We start from the raw sequence: 13,846 nt of genomic DNA, 5'->3' as shown, positions 1-13,846 counted from the left end.
TGGCATAATTATTTAATCAAATTCTTTTTCTAACAGAACATAACATGGCATACATCCAAAAAGCCACCCCATTAATATGTTTCAGTAAAGCAAAACAGAAACATTTGGGCACGCAGACGTAGGCTATTAAAGGTATACCATATACTTAGTCCTCATGTATGAATTCCCACTGATTTAACCAAAATGTATGAAGGTCAGTGCATGACCAGGCATTTTGAATTGCAACAATTTACAGCACTTAGCTTTAAAACATACAGTAATTTGTTAGGAGCCTGTTTTAAAAAAAAAAAGGAATCTGAAAAGATTCCATGCTTCCATCTCAGAAGAGCTAAATGTTATTTGTAATTACTACCTCCCTCTTATGTATCAACATGTTTTCCATTCTCTCAAGGGCAAAAAAGTCACTCACACATTTGAGCTCCTTTGCTCTATAGTAAATAGTCAGTAGGTTTTGGGGGTTAAAATAGTATTGTAACAATAAATGTCAGGAAAAGTAAATTACATCTGATATAACTTGTGCTTGTTTAAAAGCTGAGAAAAGCTTCCTGCTGAGAACTCTAACAACACTTGATAAGAAACTTTCTGATCTGCTATTATTGGTTTAATATATGCATATAGCTATTATATCATTTGTCACATAAGGATTCCTACCCAGTATTTAAGCACTTTGAGCCACACCGCATTTGTTCAGGTGGCAGAGAACGGTTAGGCCCATTTCTGAACTAGATCACGAATGCCTTTCTTGAAGGAGGAAATTTGCCAATCAAGCTGAAGCCTACAAAAGTTCAGTCAGTGCTCAAGATGCTAACACTGGATGCCAGTAATTTGATTAACTACTAGCCAGTTTCAATCTTGTTCTGAGGTGAATCACCAAAAGGATGACAATGACTAAACTCCAGTTCTTGTCTTATACCAAAATCCTAGCCCACACACATGGCTCAGAAAACAAGAGGCAGGGCTATCCTCCTCTTGGGAGAATGATATTCATAAAGAATTCACAGTGTTAATGAGTGTTTCTGTGGCTATATGTAACCATTTCCTGCTTTCTTATGTTGTTGTTTAATTTTGTTTTTTTCAGATCCTTCTCAGGAGGCATTTAGCTCCTTGCAGAATCAGCCCACCGGGGATTCAACCTCTGAACACTGAGGGGTTTTCATTGTTTCTTAATGTTTTTGTTCCTCTCCATCTTTTTTTCTTCACAGCTTCTTGACCAACTGCCAAATACTTCACTACGGTTGGACAGATCTTCAGCTGGAGCAATTCAAAGGAGCTGCACCAATTTATATAGGATCTGGGTGTATGTCCTTTAATTTGAATTGTGAGTTTCTTCTTTTAATTTTCCAAAGACCTGCACATCTAAGAACTGTTCCTTTTGACAGAGACATAAAACTGAGATTCTTAGTGTTTGTAACTGTGACTTAAAGATCTAATGGTGCTTTTTGCAAAAATAAATGTATTAACCGCATTCTCCTGGTTAAATCCCAATTTAAGGAAGTGTATTCTGCCCCATCAACATTCCTCCTGCAGTTTCAGTGGAAAAAAATGTCACTTTAGGAGAGAAATCAAACACTTGTATATGTGGATGAGCATAGTTAAAGAGCTGCTATTTTTTTTAAATTAACTACTGTTGTTAATCTTAACAATTTCTTATGGCACTGTAACATTTATATGATACTTTTCGTTCATATAAAAGACATATTCCCAGCACCAAAGATTTCTCTCTCAAGTGCTTTAAGGAAACAAACTTTAGAAGAACAAAATGTGAAGAAACTGGTCATGCTCATTTGCAGAGAAAAACACTTTCAACAATTTGAGGCTATGGGGCAATGTCCTCTAGTCAAAGACATACACCTGCAATTTGTCCAGTCAGTCCAGAATTAAGAAGTTTTCCCAAATTCCTTGGTGACATTGCGGAGGGTATGTTTACACTGCAGCTAGAGGTGTAATTCCCAGGTTGGGTAAACCTACATGCACTGGTTTTGATGAGGCTAGCATACAACAAATAGCAGTTCAGGTGACAGGTTGGGCAAGCTGTCTTAAGTACTGTCCCAGCCAAGACTTGGGTGGCTAGTCCATGTCTCTGTCCACATTGCCACAGCTATGCTGCTATTTTTAGCATGCTAGCTCCATCAAAGCTAGTGCATGTGCATTTACCCAAATTGAGAATTGCATCACCAGCGCTAGTGCAGGCATACTCTCCAATCTCAAAGCTGTGTCTCTAGCTGCCTGCTATGACATTGCATCCCATCCTTCAATGGACAATGGTCTAGGCAGGTCTGCCGATGGAGGAAAGGTGGCAACTGCAATTCAGGGACTGGTAATTCAAAAGGGCCCGGGGCTCCTGGCTGCCACTGCCAGTACTGTGGCCGCAGCAGTGGCTGGAGCCCCGGCCTCTTTAAAGTGCACTCGTGTGGTGCACTCCAGGCAGCGCTAGCCTCAGCCCCACCCTTTCCTCTCAAGGCCCCAACCCTTCATGGGGCACAGAGCCAGGCCCCTTCCCCTGCACCTTGTCCAAGAACCTGTCAGGTCTGTCAGTCCCTCTGTGCCTGGACACTTGGAGACAATAGGGCACATAACTCATATGAGCAATATCACTGCATTACAAGAACATCAGTCCATTCTTCCACTCACTATACAAGCTTATGTTAGGATACGTAAGAGTAGTATGGAGAATAACATTGAATATCAATGATATAGCCTCATCTGGAACACTGGTGCACTGCTGGACTCCCTATGTAAAAAAATAAAATAAAATAATGCAGACTTAGAAGGGCTTTGGCAAAAGGCGACAAGAATGATTAAGCTCCTGGGGAAAAAAGAGATTGTGATTGTTTTATTTAGCAAGTAGAAGACAGAGAGGGGAGTTTTAGGACAGCCCCAAACCATTATACCAGAGCTCATTTGTGTCAATTAATGGAAAGTCTCCCAAAATTGCAGGAGGGGAAATCCCATTGCACCAAACCATTTGGGCTAACCTCAGTGCAGTTTGGCTTGCTTTTTTGTTAATTGACACCAAACAGTTTCTTGTTTCAGCTGAAAAAATCAGACTTTCTGCTTCGAACGGATTATATCTTTAGGTCCAGTTTTGAGCAAGAGATGATGTCAGGTGCACCAACCTAGGAATGGCCTAGTCAGGGAGGCAAAGAGGGGTCGAAGGGGATGCAAAGGGAGCAACTGCCCCAGGGCATGGCAATTCAAAAGGACCCGCAATTCCCGGCCACCCAAGAAGACTGTGCCTCAAAGACATACCTCTAAGTCACAAATCCTACTCTGTTTTCTTTTTGCTACAGTAGTGGAGGTTGTTATGGCAGTGGCCTGCTATATCAGGAGAAAATTAGCTTGGGGTGTACTTACAGCTATACAATCAGATCTAATATGTGGGGAGTCCATGCAGATGTATATAACCCACCTTGTGTGGGTTTGAGTCGCAATCCATTCCATAACGTCTAATATTTAAAGACCATGTGCCCATTCAGTACAACAGGGTTCTCAGGGTATTAATGATAATATACATTCCATTGAGTTTATACTGGATTGATGATGTCCTCTTTGGTGTTTTCACTTTCAGCTGAGAAAGAACAGATTGCATATTGGAAAATTCTGAATGATGTAAGAAACACATTGCCTAGCAATGATCTCCTTATTAAGCAGACTAGACTGTATTTCCATCAGACATGATTTTTCCATTGTCGTGCACCTGTGAGATCATTTACACTTTTGTAAAGTTAGTGGATGTAAAATGCTACCATTCTGATTTTAAAGCAGCTTTTTATAGGCATAAATACATGACTAATCTGTACAAGAGAGTGGAGAATCAGGCCTAGTATTTTTAGCAGCTGTGACTTGGCCGCTGAATCCATTTCTAGCTATGTGTTATAAAAATACAATAGCAGATACCTATATGTACTGAATTTTTTATTAAGATTTTATTTTTGTGGTGGCATGTTTTCACCAATACCAATTAGCTATTTGAAGGCAAGTTGCATCTTGAATGATATAGCTTCATGCTGAATTCTTTGAAACTTAGCTCTAAATCTCTGTGGTCAAATAGGAACCCATGGGTGAAATTCACCTGTATGGAAATGGGTAATATGACGTCTCTACCCCAGTTAAGCCCAACTTAGATTGTAGGATCTTTTGGGGGCAGTGACCTTCTTGTTGTTCTGTGCATATAATGCACCTATCTCAGTTGAGTGGTAATATGTGAGTGGGACTCCTGAGTGCTGCAGTAATATAAATAATAAGTAACAACTTAAATAGATCTTAAATGAGTAGTCCTATGGTACCTTAGAGACTAACAAACATATGTATAGTATCATGAACTTTCATGGGCAAAACCCACTCTTAAGATGAACTTTAGTGTTCTTCTGAAGAAGTAGGTTTTGCCCACGAAAGCTCATTGTACTATATATATTATTGTTATTTTGTAAGGTGCCGCAGGACTACTCATTGAGTTACCGACTAACACAGCTACCCCCCTGAGATCTTAAATGAGACTTTCTTGAAGGCATAGGCTTTGTGCAGATCTCTACCTAGAGGTGAATTTTACACCTAATGAGGAAAATGTGTGAGTGAAATCTTGGCTTCATTTAAGCCAATAGTAAAACTCCCATTGACTTGAATTTGCCTTGTGTCTCTAATGAAAGAGACTTTGAAATACCGGGCATGGTTGAAATGCCATGCATTATTTTAGTGAATCACTAAAAAATCATTCTCTTTCACCCACATCAATCTTCAGATTCTCAATCATGCTGCGTAAGCAGCAGGTGAATCACAACCAATCTGTCTTTTGAAAAAGTTAGACCTCTGTCTAGTTCCCATGGTAATCAGAAGCAACAATTATTTCAGATTGTTACTCCAATTCCTCTAAAGTGTAAGCCCAATAAAGAGGCTCTCATATAACTATATAGTTCCACAGAGATTTACAGTATTTACTCATCACTTCCTATTGTCAGCAATTTGAGCACTTGAAAAGAATTGTCCCTGGATGTGTGGGAGACTTGCTCTAGTGCATATTTTCAGTGCATTTACAATTTTTAAAAAATGTAGTATCACTGTATTTTCAGCTCCACAAAGCAAAAATTTCTAGAATGAAACAAATGGCCTTGAGGGACTTCAACCATTTTCTAGATGACAACTCTCCATCTGATTCAGAACACATATAACAAAGAATACTTTCACCCTTCCTGGTCATATAACTTGTACTGAGACACCAATTTTCAAACACAGGGGCCTTAATAGAACAGACAAATCCTGTTTCTGGAGGTTTGTTTTGGGTCATATTCATATTAATTGAACATTTATACACCTAAGTGCCTATTTCACTGATAGGCACTGATATTTGAAAATTAGGCCCTGACTAGGAAAAAGATTGCTTCATGCAGTATAGGGCAAGTTATTGGATAAGACTAAATCTTAATAGTTTTTGTGTTTGGAAAATAAAACAATATAATGAGGTAGATAAGTTCTAGATGGATGGAAATGTGCAATATTACACCCAAAAGAAAGAAACTATATAGAAAAAAGATGGTAGCATTATGTAGTATACACAGAGATACCAGATGGGATCGGTAGAATTATATGAATAAAGAAATAGGGAATAGATTGACATCCATATCTATTTCATTCCAATGTACTGAACACCTCAACTTTTCAGCATATTGGGAGAGCCTTAAAATGGACTTAGCAGCTTAGAAAAATGAGCTTATCTGATTGGTTCAAACTAACTCTGGAGCAGGGACTGTTGATTTCTGTTTGCATAGCGCTCTGCTCAATGAACCCTGATTAGAATTGTGGCCATTTGGTGCTCCCATGCAATAAATATTTACTACTTCTACAAGTGTGTTCATTCTTCTGGCAGTGTTTCTCAAAGTGGACTTCAGGCTGCTTTGGGAAAGCTGCTAGTGGGCCTGCCCCTCTTTGTTTACCTAAAGCAGGCCTACTCAACTTTGGAAGCTCCCGGGGGGGGGGGCACAATATTACTTACAGCACATGTAGAGGACTGCAACTTAAGTGTGGTTGCATATACAGGCAGTCCCCGGGTTACATACAAGATAGGGACTGTAGGTTTGTTCTTAAGTTGAATTTGTATGTAAGTCGGAACTGGCATCCAGATTCAGCCGCTGTTAAAACTGACCAGCAGCGGCTGAATCGGACACGCCTGGGGCAGAGCACCTGGGGTGCTGCTGGGTTGGTCCCACAGTGCCACTCCTCGGCGCTACTGTACCAACCCGGCAGCCCCCCAGCTGCTCTACCCCAGGCATCGGCGAGAAATGCCTGGTCTGCTGGGGGGGGGGGGCACACTAGCTGCGCCCCCCCCCCCCCCCAGCAGACCAGGGAGACGCGGAGCGGCTTTTTTCGCTGCGGAGGACGCAGGCGGCGGGACCGCCGAGACGCGCCGCGGTCCTGCTGCCCGCGTCTTCCGCGGCGAGAAAAGCCGCTCCGCGTCTCCCTGGTCTGCTGGGGGGAAGCGCCCCCCCGTGCCGCCGGAGGTGGCGAGAGTGGGGAGTGGGGGAGGCACCCCGCACTAGCAGGCCCCCTCCCCCCCTGGTTCGTAACTAGTGGTCCGACTTAAGTTGGACCCACGTAACCCGGGGACTGCCTGTACATGCAAATATATATGCAATTAGTTTCTTTCACACTGACGGGCATGAATACAAAGATTAAGGCAAGACTACACAACACACAAGCGCCATTTAAGTTAGTTCTGCCGATATTAATAAAATGCAATAGTTACCCGGTTTCCACCCATATGACAGCAGCACATTTAATGAGCAATGATAGTCCAGGAATTTAACTACTAAAACGTATATCAACAGAAGATCAATATATTGGCTACTTTTTTGTTTTGGCTCCCACCGGCGGGCTGCAAACAAACAGGCTGGGCTTGCGGGCCATGTGCTGAGTAGCCCTGACCTAAAGGGTCCATAGCCACGGAACCTCGCAGCTTCCTTTGTCTCTGGTTCACCATTTCTAGCCAAGGGATACAGTATAAACAAAGCAGTGTGGGCCTGCTAGCAGCTTTCCCAAAGCAGGCCTGCAGCCCACTTTGAGAAAAACTGTTGTAAGGAAAGGAGAACTTGGATTAATTTCCCCTGTCTTGCCTGTCCTTTGACGATCTGTGCACTTCTGGGAAATCAACTCTCAGATTTTCCTGAAGACTTATTTAGATCTTAATGTTTATACACAGTATCATAGCTGTAGCAAGCTCCAGATATCTGGCTTTAGTAATAAAATCTTTTCTGTCTTGGAAAACACACAAAAAAGAGCCCCCTGCAGTGTTTTGAAATTGAAAAAAAAAGAAAGTAATAAACAATGGTTAAATACTTGCCCTGCTTTACTGAGGCAACTGCAGTGGATCATCAGATAAAAGTAAACAAACATTGGCAGGGAATTTGTTTTTAATGAAGAGACTGCTAGTCCAGGGTATGGAGCCACTATAAATTCCATATCCTGCTTAATGGTATGAATAAGTTTTGGAGAATTTAGCCAGTTACTATTAGTATAATAATTACTTCTTGAGAAACCCAAGAATTCCAGTGAAAAGACCCTGAAAGTCTGTAATGCAGAAAGAATCTCTATTTACAGTAATAATGTGCCGAAGGCAGTACTATATATTAGGCTAAATCCCTCAGATTTTGACAAGGAAACCAATTTCTCTTACCAACTAGCAAAGCAGAGCAGTACATTCTCCTTCATAAATGGGAACATTATCAATTATAATTCCAGAGATACGGTGGTTAAGTTTAATGCTAATTATTAGTTGCATAACAAGGGCATGCAAAATAGTCATGCACACATTCTAAAACTCAATCTTTAATGAACTATACTAGGTTTCATGCTTAACTAGAGTTGTGTATGAATAATTGACTTTACAGTTTACTGGAAATTCTGCAAAGTTGGGGGAAAAATTGTTTTGGGTTGACCCGCAACCAAATTTTTAGCAATCAAAATGTCAAAACCAATTTTTCAATTTTGAGCATTTTAAAACTTATTTTTTTTAAATTAAATTGAAGGAAATATCCAAACAAAATTAAAAAAATCAAAATGTTTAACTTAAAAAAATCTTTCTTCCCCCCCCCCCCCCAACATGAACAATTTGGCAAAACTGACATGAATTTGCTCAACAGTCTTGTTGCCAAATTCGCATTTTTCAAGCCTTCTTTCCTCTCCCCTCCAGCCCAAAAAATTAGCTGAACAAATTCTCCCAGCTGTAGTCTAAACTGCCTCTTGCTTCCAGGACCAACCCTGATTTTGTAACAAAACATATCTTTACTCCTCCTTTGCCTGCCATTCCTTCCTATTAAAAGTTGTGTGAAAAAATTCCTGGCCAGCATATCAGTTGTACATTGGTTAGAATGTTATTTTTCAAAACTACTTGCATTATTTTTTCCTTAACAATCCTTCTACCTCAGCTTTTCCTAACATTCATCCTTTGAGGCCTGCTTTCTTTTCTAATGGCATAAGGTACAAAATCATGGGCCTGATTCTGTATTGCTTTCCCCTGGGATAGTGATGTTCAAAGGGGCTACGTCAACACTGGCCCCTTTTTCGGAAGGGGCATGCTAATTTTGAAAGTGGGATTAGGGAAATCCGCGGGGGATTTAAATATCCCCCGCGGATTTAAATAAGTATGTCCGCCGCTTTTTTTCCGGCTTGGGGAAAAGCCGGAAAAAAAGCGTCTAGACTGGCCTGATCCTCCGGAATAAAGCCCTATTCCGGAGGATTCCTACTTCAAAGTAGGAATAAGAGATCCTCTGGAATAAAGCCCTATTCCGGAGGATCTCTTATTCCTACTTTGAAGTAGGAATCCTCCAGAATAGGGCTTTATTCCGGAGGATTGGACCAGTCTAGACGCTTTTTTCCGGCTTTTCCCCAAGCCGGAAAAAAAGCGGCAGACATACTTATTTAAATCCGCGGGGGATATTTAAATCCCCCGCGGATTTCCCTATTCCCACTTTCAAAATTAGCATGCCCCTTCCGAAAAAGGGGCCAGTGTAGACGTAGCCAGGGAGTATAAAACACTATTGCTAGCATAGGTGATGTGATGATCATTCTGCAGCATTGTACATTCACTTTGCACAGGGGGAAATTGTAACAAAAGGTGCAAGGCCAAGGGGAGTCAGACTTGTGGTTCAGTATCATAAGTACAAACATTAGCTTTCATAACACACCATCAAGACTTCTGTTCTGGCAATGCAGGACAAAGGAAGCACAGGATAGACCTCCCTGGTCCAGCATCCTCAGGACCTGACTGGTCCCGAACAAGGGAGTTTGCTGGAGCAGGGAAGGTCAGTTCCACCCTTCTGCTGATGGACTCTGAGCTTTCCTGGGTCTGTCAACAGACCCAGCAGAACTCCCCTCTCTGCTGACGAGTTCCTCTCCCCCCAGGCTGCCGGCTCCCAGCTCTGCCGGCCAGCTCTGGTTGCTGTTGTCCTGGTGCCTATAGGGATTTGTGGCTCCAGGCTGCAGAGCTGCCATAGCTCCGTTCCCTGGGATTGCAACTCTGTTCCCTAGTGCTGCCAATGCTCCGCTCGCACCACAGCTCCACTGCTCCGGGGCCACCGGAGCTCTCCTGCATTTGAGTTCTAGGGCTGCCTTGGCTCCGCTATCCTGGGGCTGCTGCAGCTAGCTCCAGCCTTCCAGGTCCAGGAGTTCTCTGGCCTAGCAATACCCCTGGTCATTATGGACCACAGATATTGCCAAACCAGAGAGTCCCGGATGAGGGAGGTTCAACCTGTAGTTGCAGCCTTGTAGTAATATCAAACAACCACATCCTCCAACTCTGCAATGGAGTTATGCTAATTTTTACACCAGCTGAGTATCTGGCCCATGGATTCTGAAGACCAGATCCTGAAGTGTGGCTGATCTGCACAGAGCACAAGTCAAGGAAGGGGAGAAAGGTGGCTTAAAGTTCCCCTTTGCATATCCTAATCCCACTGAAGGGCCAGCTTCCACATACAGACAAAAGGGTTCTTTAATTTATTCCAGTGCAAATGGCCACAAGAGCAGGAGAGGACTAGTGTGGTAAAAGAATATCTCACCCTGCTTTCTATGCTTTGCTGGTAGCAAGGATGGGTACTTGGATACAAGCCTTGTATTGGCTTAGCGCCACTAGAGCATGGGTTCCCAAACGGGGGCGTGAAGAAATTCCAGGGGGGGGCACGAGGTGACCCAGCATCCTCCCCTCCCCCCGTCAATCCCTCCCCCCTCAAGTTTTGCTGCTGTTTTTGTTTTTCGGCCCCGGTCAGTTCCCCTCCCCCCTTTTTTTTGCTGTTATTTTTTGGGGGGGGGGGCATGAGGGTTTCTCAAAAATCAAAAAGAGGGCGTGATTCCGAAAAGTTTGGGAACCACTGCACTACAGGATCAACATCACAGGGAGCCAACCCTCCCTGAACTGGTTAAGTCAGCATACAGCCACGAATGCAATACAATTGCCATTGGTGTACAAAGAGGCCCCATCACAGGAGAGAACTTCATCCTGTAATTTGGTTTTGCTGAAAGCTGGAAAGATGTTTGGGTTTCTGTTCTGTTCTCTGTGACAAGGTGCCTTCCTGTGGGCTGCAACGCCTGCAGCTAATTACCAAATGGGTCCCTCCTGAGGAGAATCAGGCAATTATCCAGAAAGAGAAGAAGATGCCTGCAGTGGAAGGGAGAGAGCCAAGCTTATGTGGTGAAGAAGGCTGTCTGGGGAAAAAGGGTGAGTGCTAGTGGCATAGCTAGGAGTGGAAATTTGGGAGGATCTTTACTTTTGGGTGCTAGCTCAGCGTCTCTCCTGATGCCCTGACCTCTTCCTAGCCAGACACATATATGGGGCAGCTCAGAAAATGGTAAGGCAGAGCTGCCACAGTGTAGCTTTCTAAAGGGTGGGCTGGGTGGGTGCATCCTGGATTTCAGGTGCCTGAGCACTACATCCCTGCTCAGATTAGAGTGAGCCTGGATGCTTAAGTGGCTGGGCTGTGGTGATAGCAAGTCACTCTCTCCAGTAGGGAGAGGCCCTGAAGAAAATAGGGGAGAGATTGGGGGGGGGGGGGGGGGGATTCTTCAGGCAGAGAGGCCAAGACTCTGATTAAGTGGCCAGGAAAAGACAGAGACTTGAAGAGGCTGGGTAGGAAGTGGCTGAGGGAAAACTGCTGCAAAAGGTTAAAGGAGCAGACCTAACTTCAGTACAGAGCTGTGTGCTAGAACCTTGAATGGGATGTGGGACTAGATTCTTCCACTGGCCTCAAGGAAGGGGCCGTACAAACGTACCACAGAGGATATCAAAGCCAACAAGGGGGCTACCGCCTGAGCTGAGGAAAGGCTAAGGAAGAGCCTCAGAGAGGGGGAAGGGTTTTTGTTTTAAAAACATTTTGGGGATTCATAAGCAATGAACATAAGAACGGCCATACTGGGTCAGACCATCTAGCCCAGTATCCTGTCTGCCGACAGTGGCCAGTACCAGGTGCCCCAGAGGGGGTGGACTGAAGACCACAATCAAACAATTTGTCTCTTGCCATCTTTCTCCAGCTTTTGACAAACAGAGGCTGGGGCACCATTCCTTACCCCCTGGCTAATAGCCTTTTATGGCCCTAACCTCCGTGAATTTATCTAGCTCTTTTTTTTTAAACTCTGTTATAGTCCTGGTCTTCACAGCCTTCTCTGGCAAGGAGTTCCACAGGTTGACTGTGTGCTGTGTGAAAAATAACTTTCTTTTATTAGTTTTAAACCTGCTACCCATTAATTTCATTTGGTGTCCTCTAGTTCTTATATGATGGGAACAAGTAAATAACTTTTCTTTATTCACTGTCTCCACACCAGTCATGATTTTATATACCTCTGTCATATCCCCCCTCAGTCTTCCCTTTTCTAAATTGAAAAGTCCCAGTCTCTTTAGCCTCTCCTCATATGAGACCCATTCCAAACCCCTAATCATTTTGGGTGTGTCTAGACTACACCTCTCTGTTGACAGAGAGATGTAGATTAGGCACATCAAAATTGCTAAATGAAGCAGGGATTTAAATATCCTGTGCTTCATTAGCATAAACATGGCTGCTGCTTTTTTCAAAACAGAGTTTTTTCAAAAAATCCCCAGCAATCTAGACGCGAATCGGTTGAAAATTATCTGTCGAAAAAGGGTTTATTTTCAACAGATCCGCGTCTAGATTGCTGGGGATTTTTTGAAAAAACTCTGTTTTGAAAAAAGCAGTGGCCATGTTTATGCTAATGAAGCACAGGATATTTAAGTCCCTGCTTCATTAGCAATTTCGATGTGCCTGATTTGCATCCCTCTGTCAACAGAGGAATGCAGTCTAGACATAACCTTTAGTTGCTCTTTTCTGAACCTTTTCTAATGCCAAAATATCTTTTTTGAGGTGAGGAGACCACATCTGTACCCAGTATTCAAGATGTGGGTGTACTATAGTTTTATACAGGGGCAGTAAGATATTCTTTTTATTATTTTCTATCCCTTTTTTAATAAATTCCTAGCATCCTATTTGCTTTTTTGACTGATGCTGCACACTGCGTGGATGTTTTCAGAGAACTGTCCACGATAACGCCAAGATCTTTTTCCTGATTAGTTGTAGCTAAACTAATCAGTATGTCTAGACTGCAATGCTCTTTTGGGATACTGGAAATATCCTGAAATAGCAAAGCTGTGTCCTTAAAAGCATCCGCTATTTCCCAAAATATAAGAACTAGGGGTCACCAAATAAACTTAATAGGCAGTTCAATACTTTGCTTCAGTCTTTAATGAGGCTAATGAAGGGCTCAGGGATAATGGTAACATAACAAATAGGACTAAGGATATGGAGGTAGATATTAGCATATCCGAGGTAAAAGCCAAACTTGAACAGCTTAATGGGAGTAAATCAGGGGGCCCAGATAATCTTCATCCAAGAATATTAAAGAAACTGGCACATGAAATTGTAAATCCATTAGCAAACATTTTTAATAAATCTCTAAACTCAGGGGTTGTACCGTTTGACTGGAGAATTGCTAATATAGTTCCTATTTTTAAGAAAGGGGGAAAAAAGTGACCCAGGTAACTATAGGCCTGTTAGTTTGACATCTGTAGTATGCAAGATCTTGGAAAAAATTTTGAAGGAGAAAGTAGTTAGAGACATTGAGGTTAATGGCAATTGGGACAAATTACATCATGGTTTTACAAAAGGTAGATTGTGCCAAACCAACCTGATCTCCTTTTTTGAGAAAGTAACAGATTTTTTAGAGAAAGGAAATGCAGTGGATCTAATCTACCTCGACTTTTGTAAGGCATTTGATACAGTACCACATGGGGAATTATTGGTTAAATTGGAAAAGATAGGGATTAATATGAAAGTTGAGAGGTGGATAAGCAACTGGTTAAAGGGGAGACTACAACGGGTCATACTGAAAGGTGAACTATCAGGTTGGAGGAAGGTTACTAGCGGAGTTCCTCAGGGATCAGTTTTGGGGCCAATTTTATTTAATCTTTTTATTGCTGACCTTGGCACCAAAAGTGGAAGTGTCCTGATAAAATTTGCGGATGACACAAAGTTGGGAGGTATTGCCGATTCAGAAAAGTATCGGGATATTATACAGGAAGATCTGGATGAGCTTGTAAATTGGAGTGATAGCAATAGGATGAAATTTAATAATGAGAAGTGTAAGGTTATGCATTTAGGGATTAATAACAAGAATTTTAGTGATAACCTGGGGACACATCAGTTGGAAGTAACGGAGGAGAAGAAGGACCTCGGAGTCCTGGTTGATAATAGGATGACTATGAGCCGCCATTGTGACATGGCCGTGAAAAGGGCTAATACGGTCTTGGGATGTATTAGGCGAAGTATTTCCAGTAGGGATAAGGAGGTGTTAGTGCCAT

The 13,846-nt window shown here is 42.6% G+C and overlaps 1 protein-coding gene across 1 annotated transcript in view; it reads left to right on the top strand.

Moving 5' to 3' along the window:
- Positions 1-4,317, top strand: part of C1H12orf75 (chromosome 1 C12orf75 homolog) — a 36,033-nt gene extending 31,716 nt beyond the window's left edge. The window contains exon 5 of the mRNA XM_075938538.1: positions 1,079-4,317. Coding sequence (XP_075794653.1) covers positions 1,079-1,146 — 68 coding nt within the window. The 3' untranslated portion in view covers positions 1,147-4,317. The remainder of the gene's footprint in view (positions 1-1,078) is intronic.
- Positions 4,318-13,846: the final 9,529 nt, after the last annotated feature.

This window comes from Pelodiscus sinensis, chromosome 1 (assembly GCF_049634645.1).
Source record: "Pelodiscus sinensis isolate JC-2024 chromosome 1, ASM4963464v1, whole genome shotgun sequence".
NCBI classification, from domain to species: Eukaryota; Metazoa; Chordata; order Testudines; family Trionychidae; genus Pelodiscus; species Pelodiscus sinensis.
Note: the sequence above shows the minus strand (reverse complement) of the source record. Positions and strands in the feature narration are given on the sequence as shown.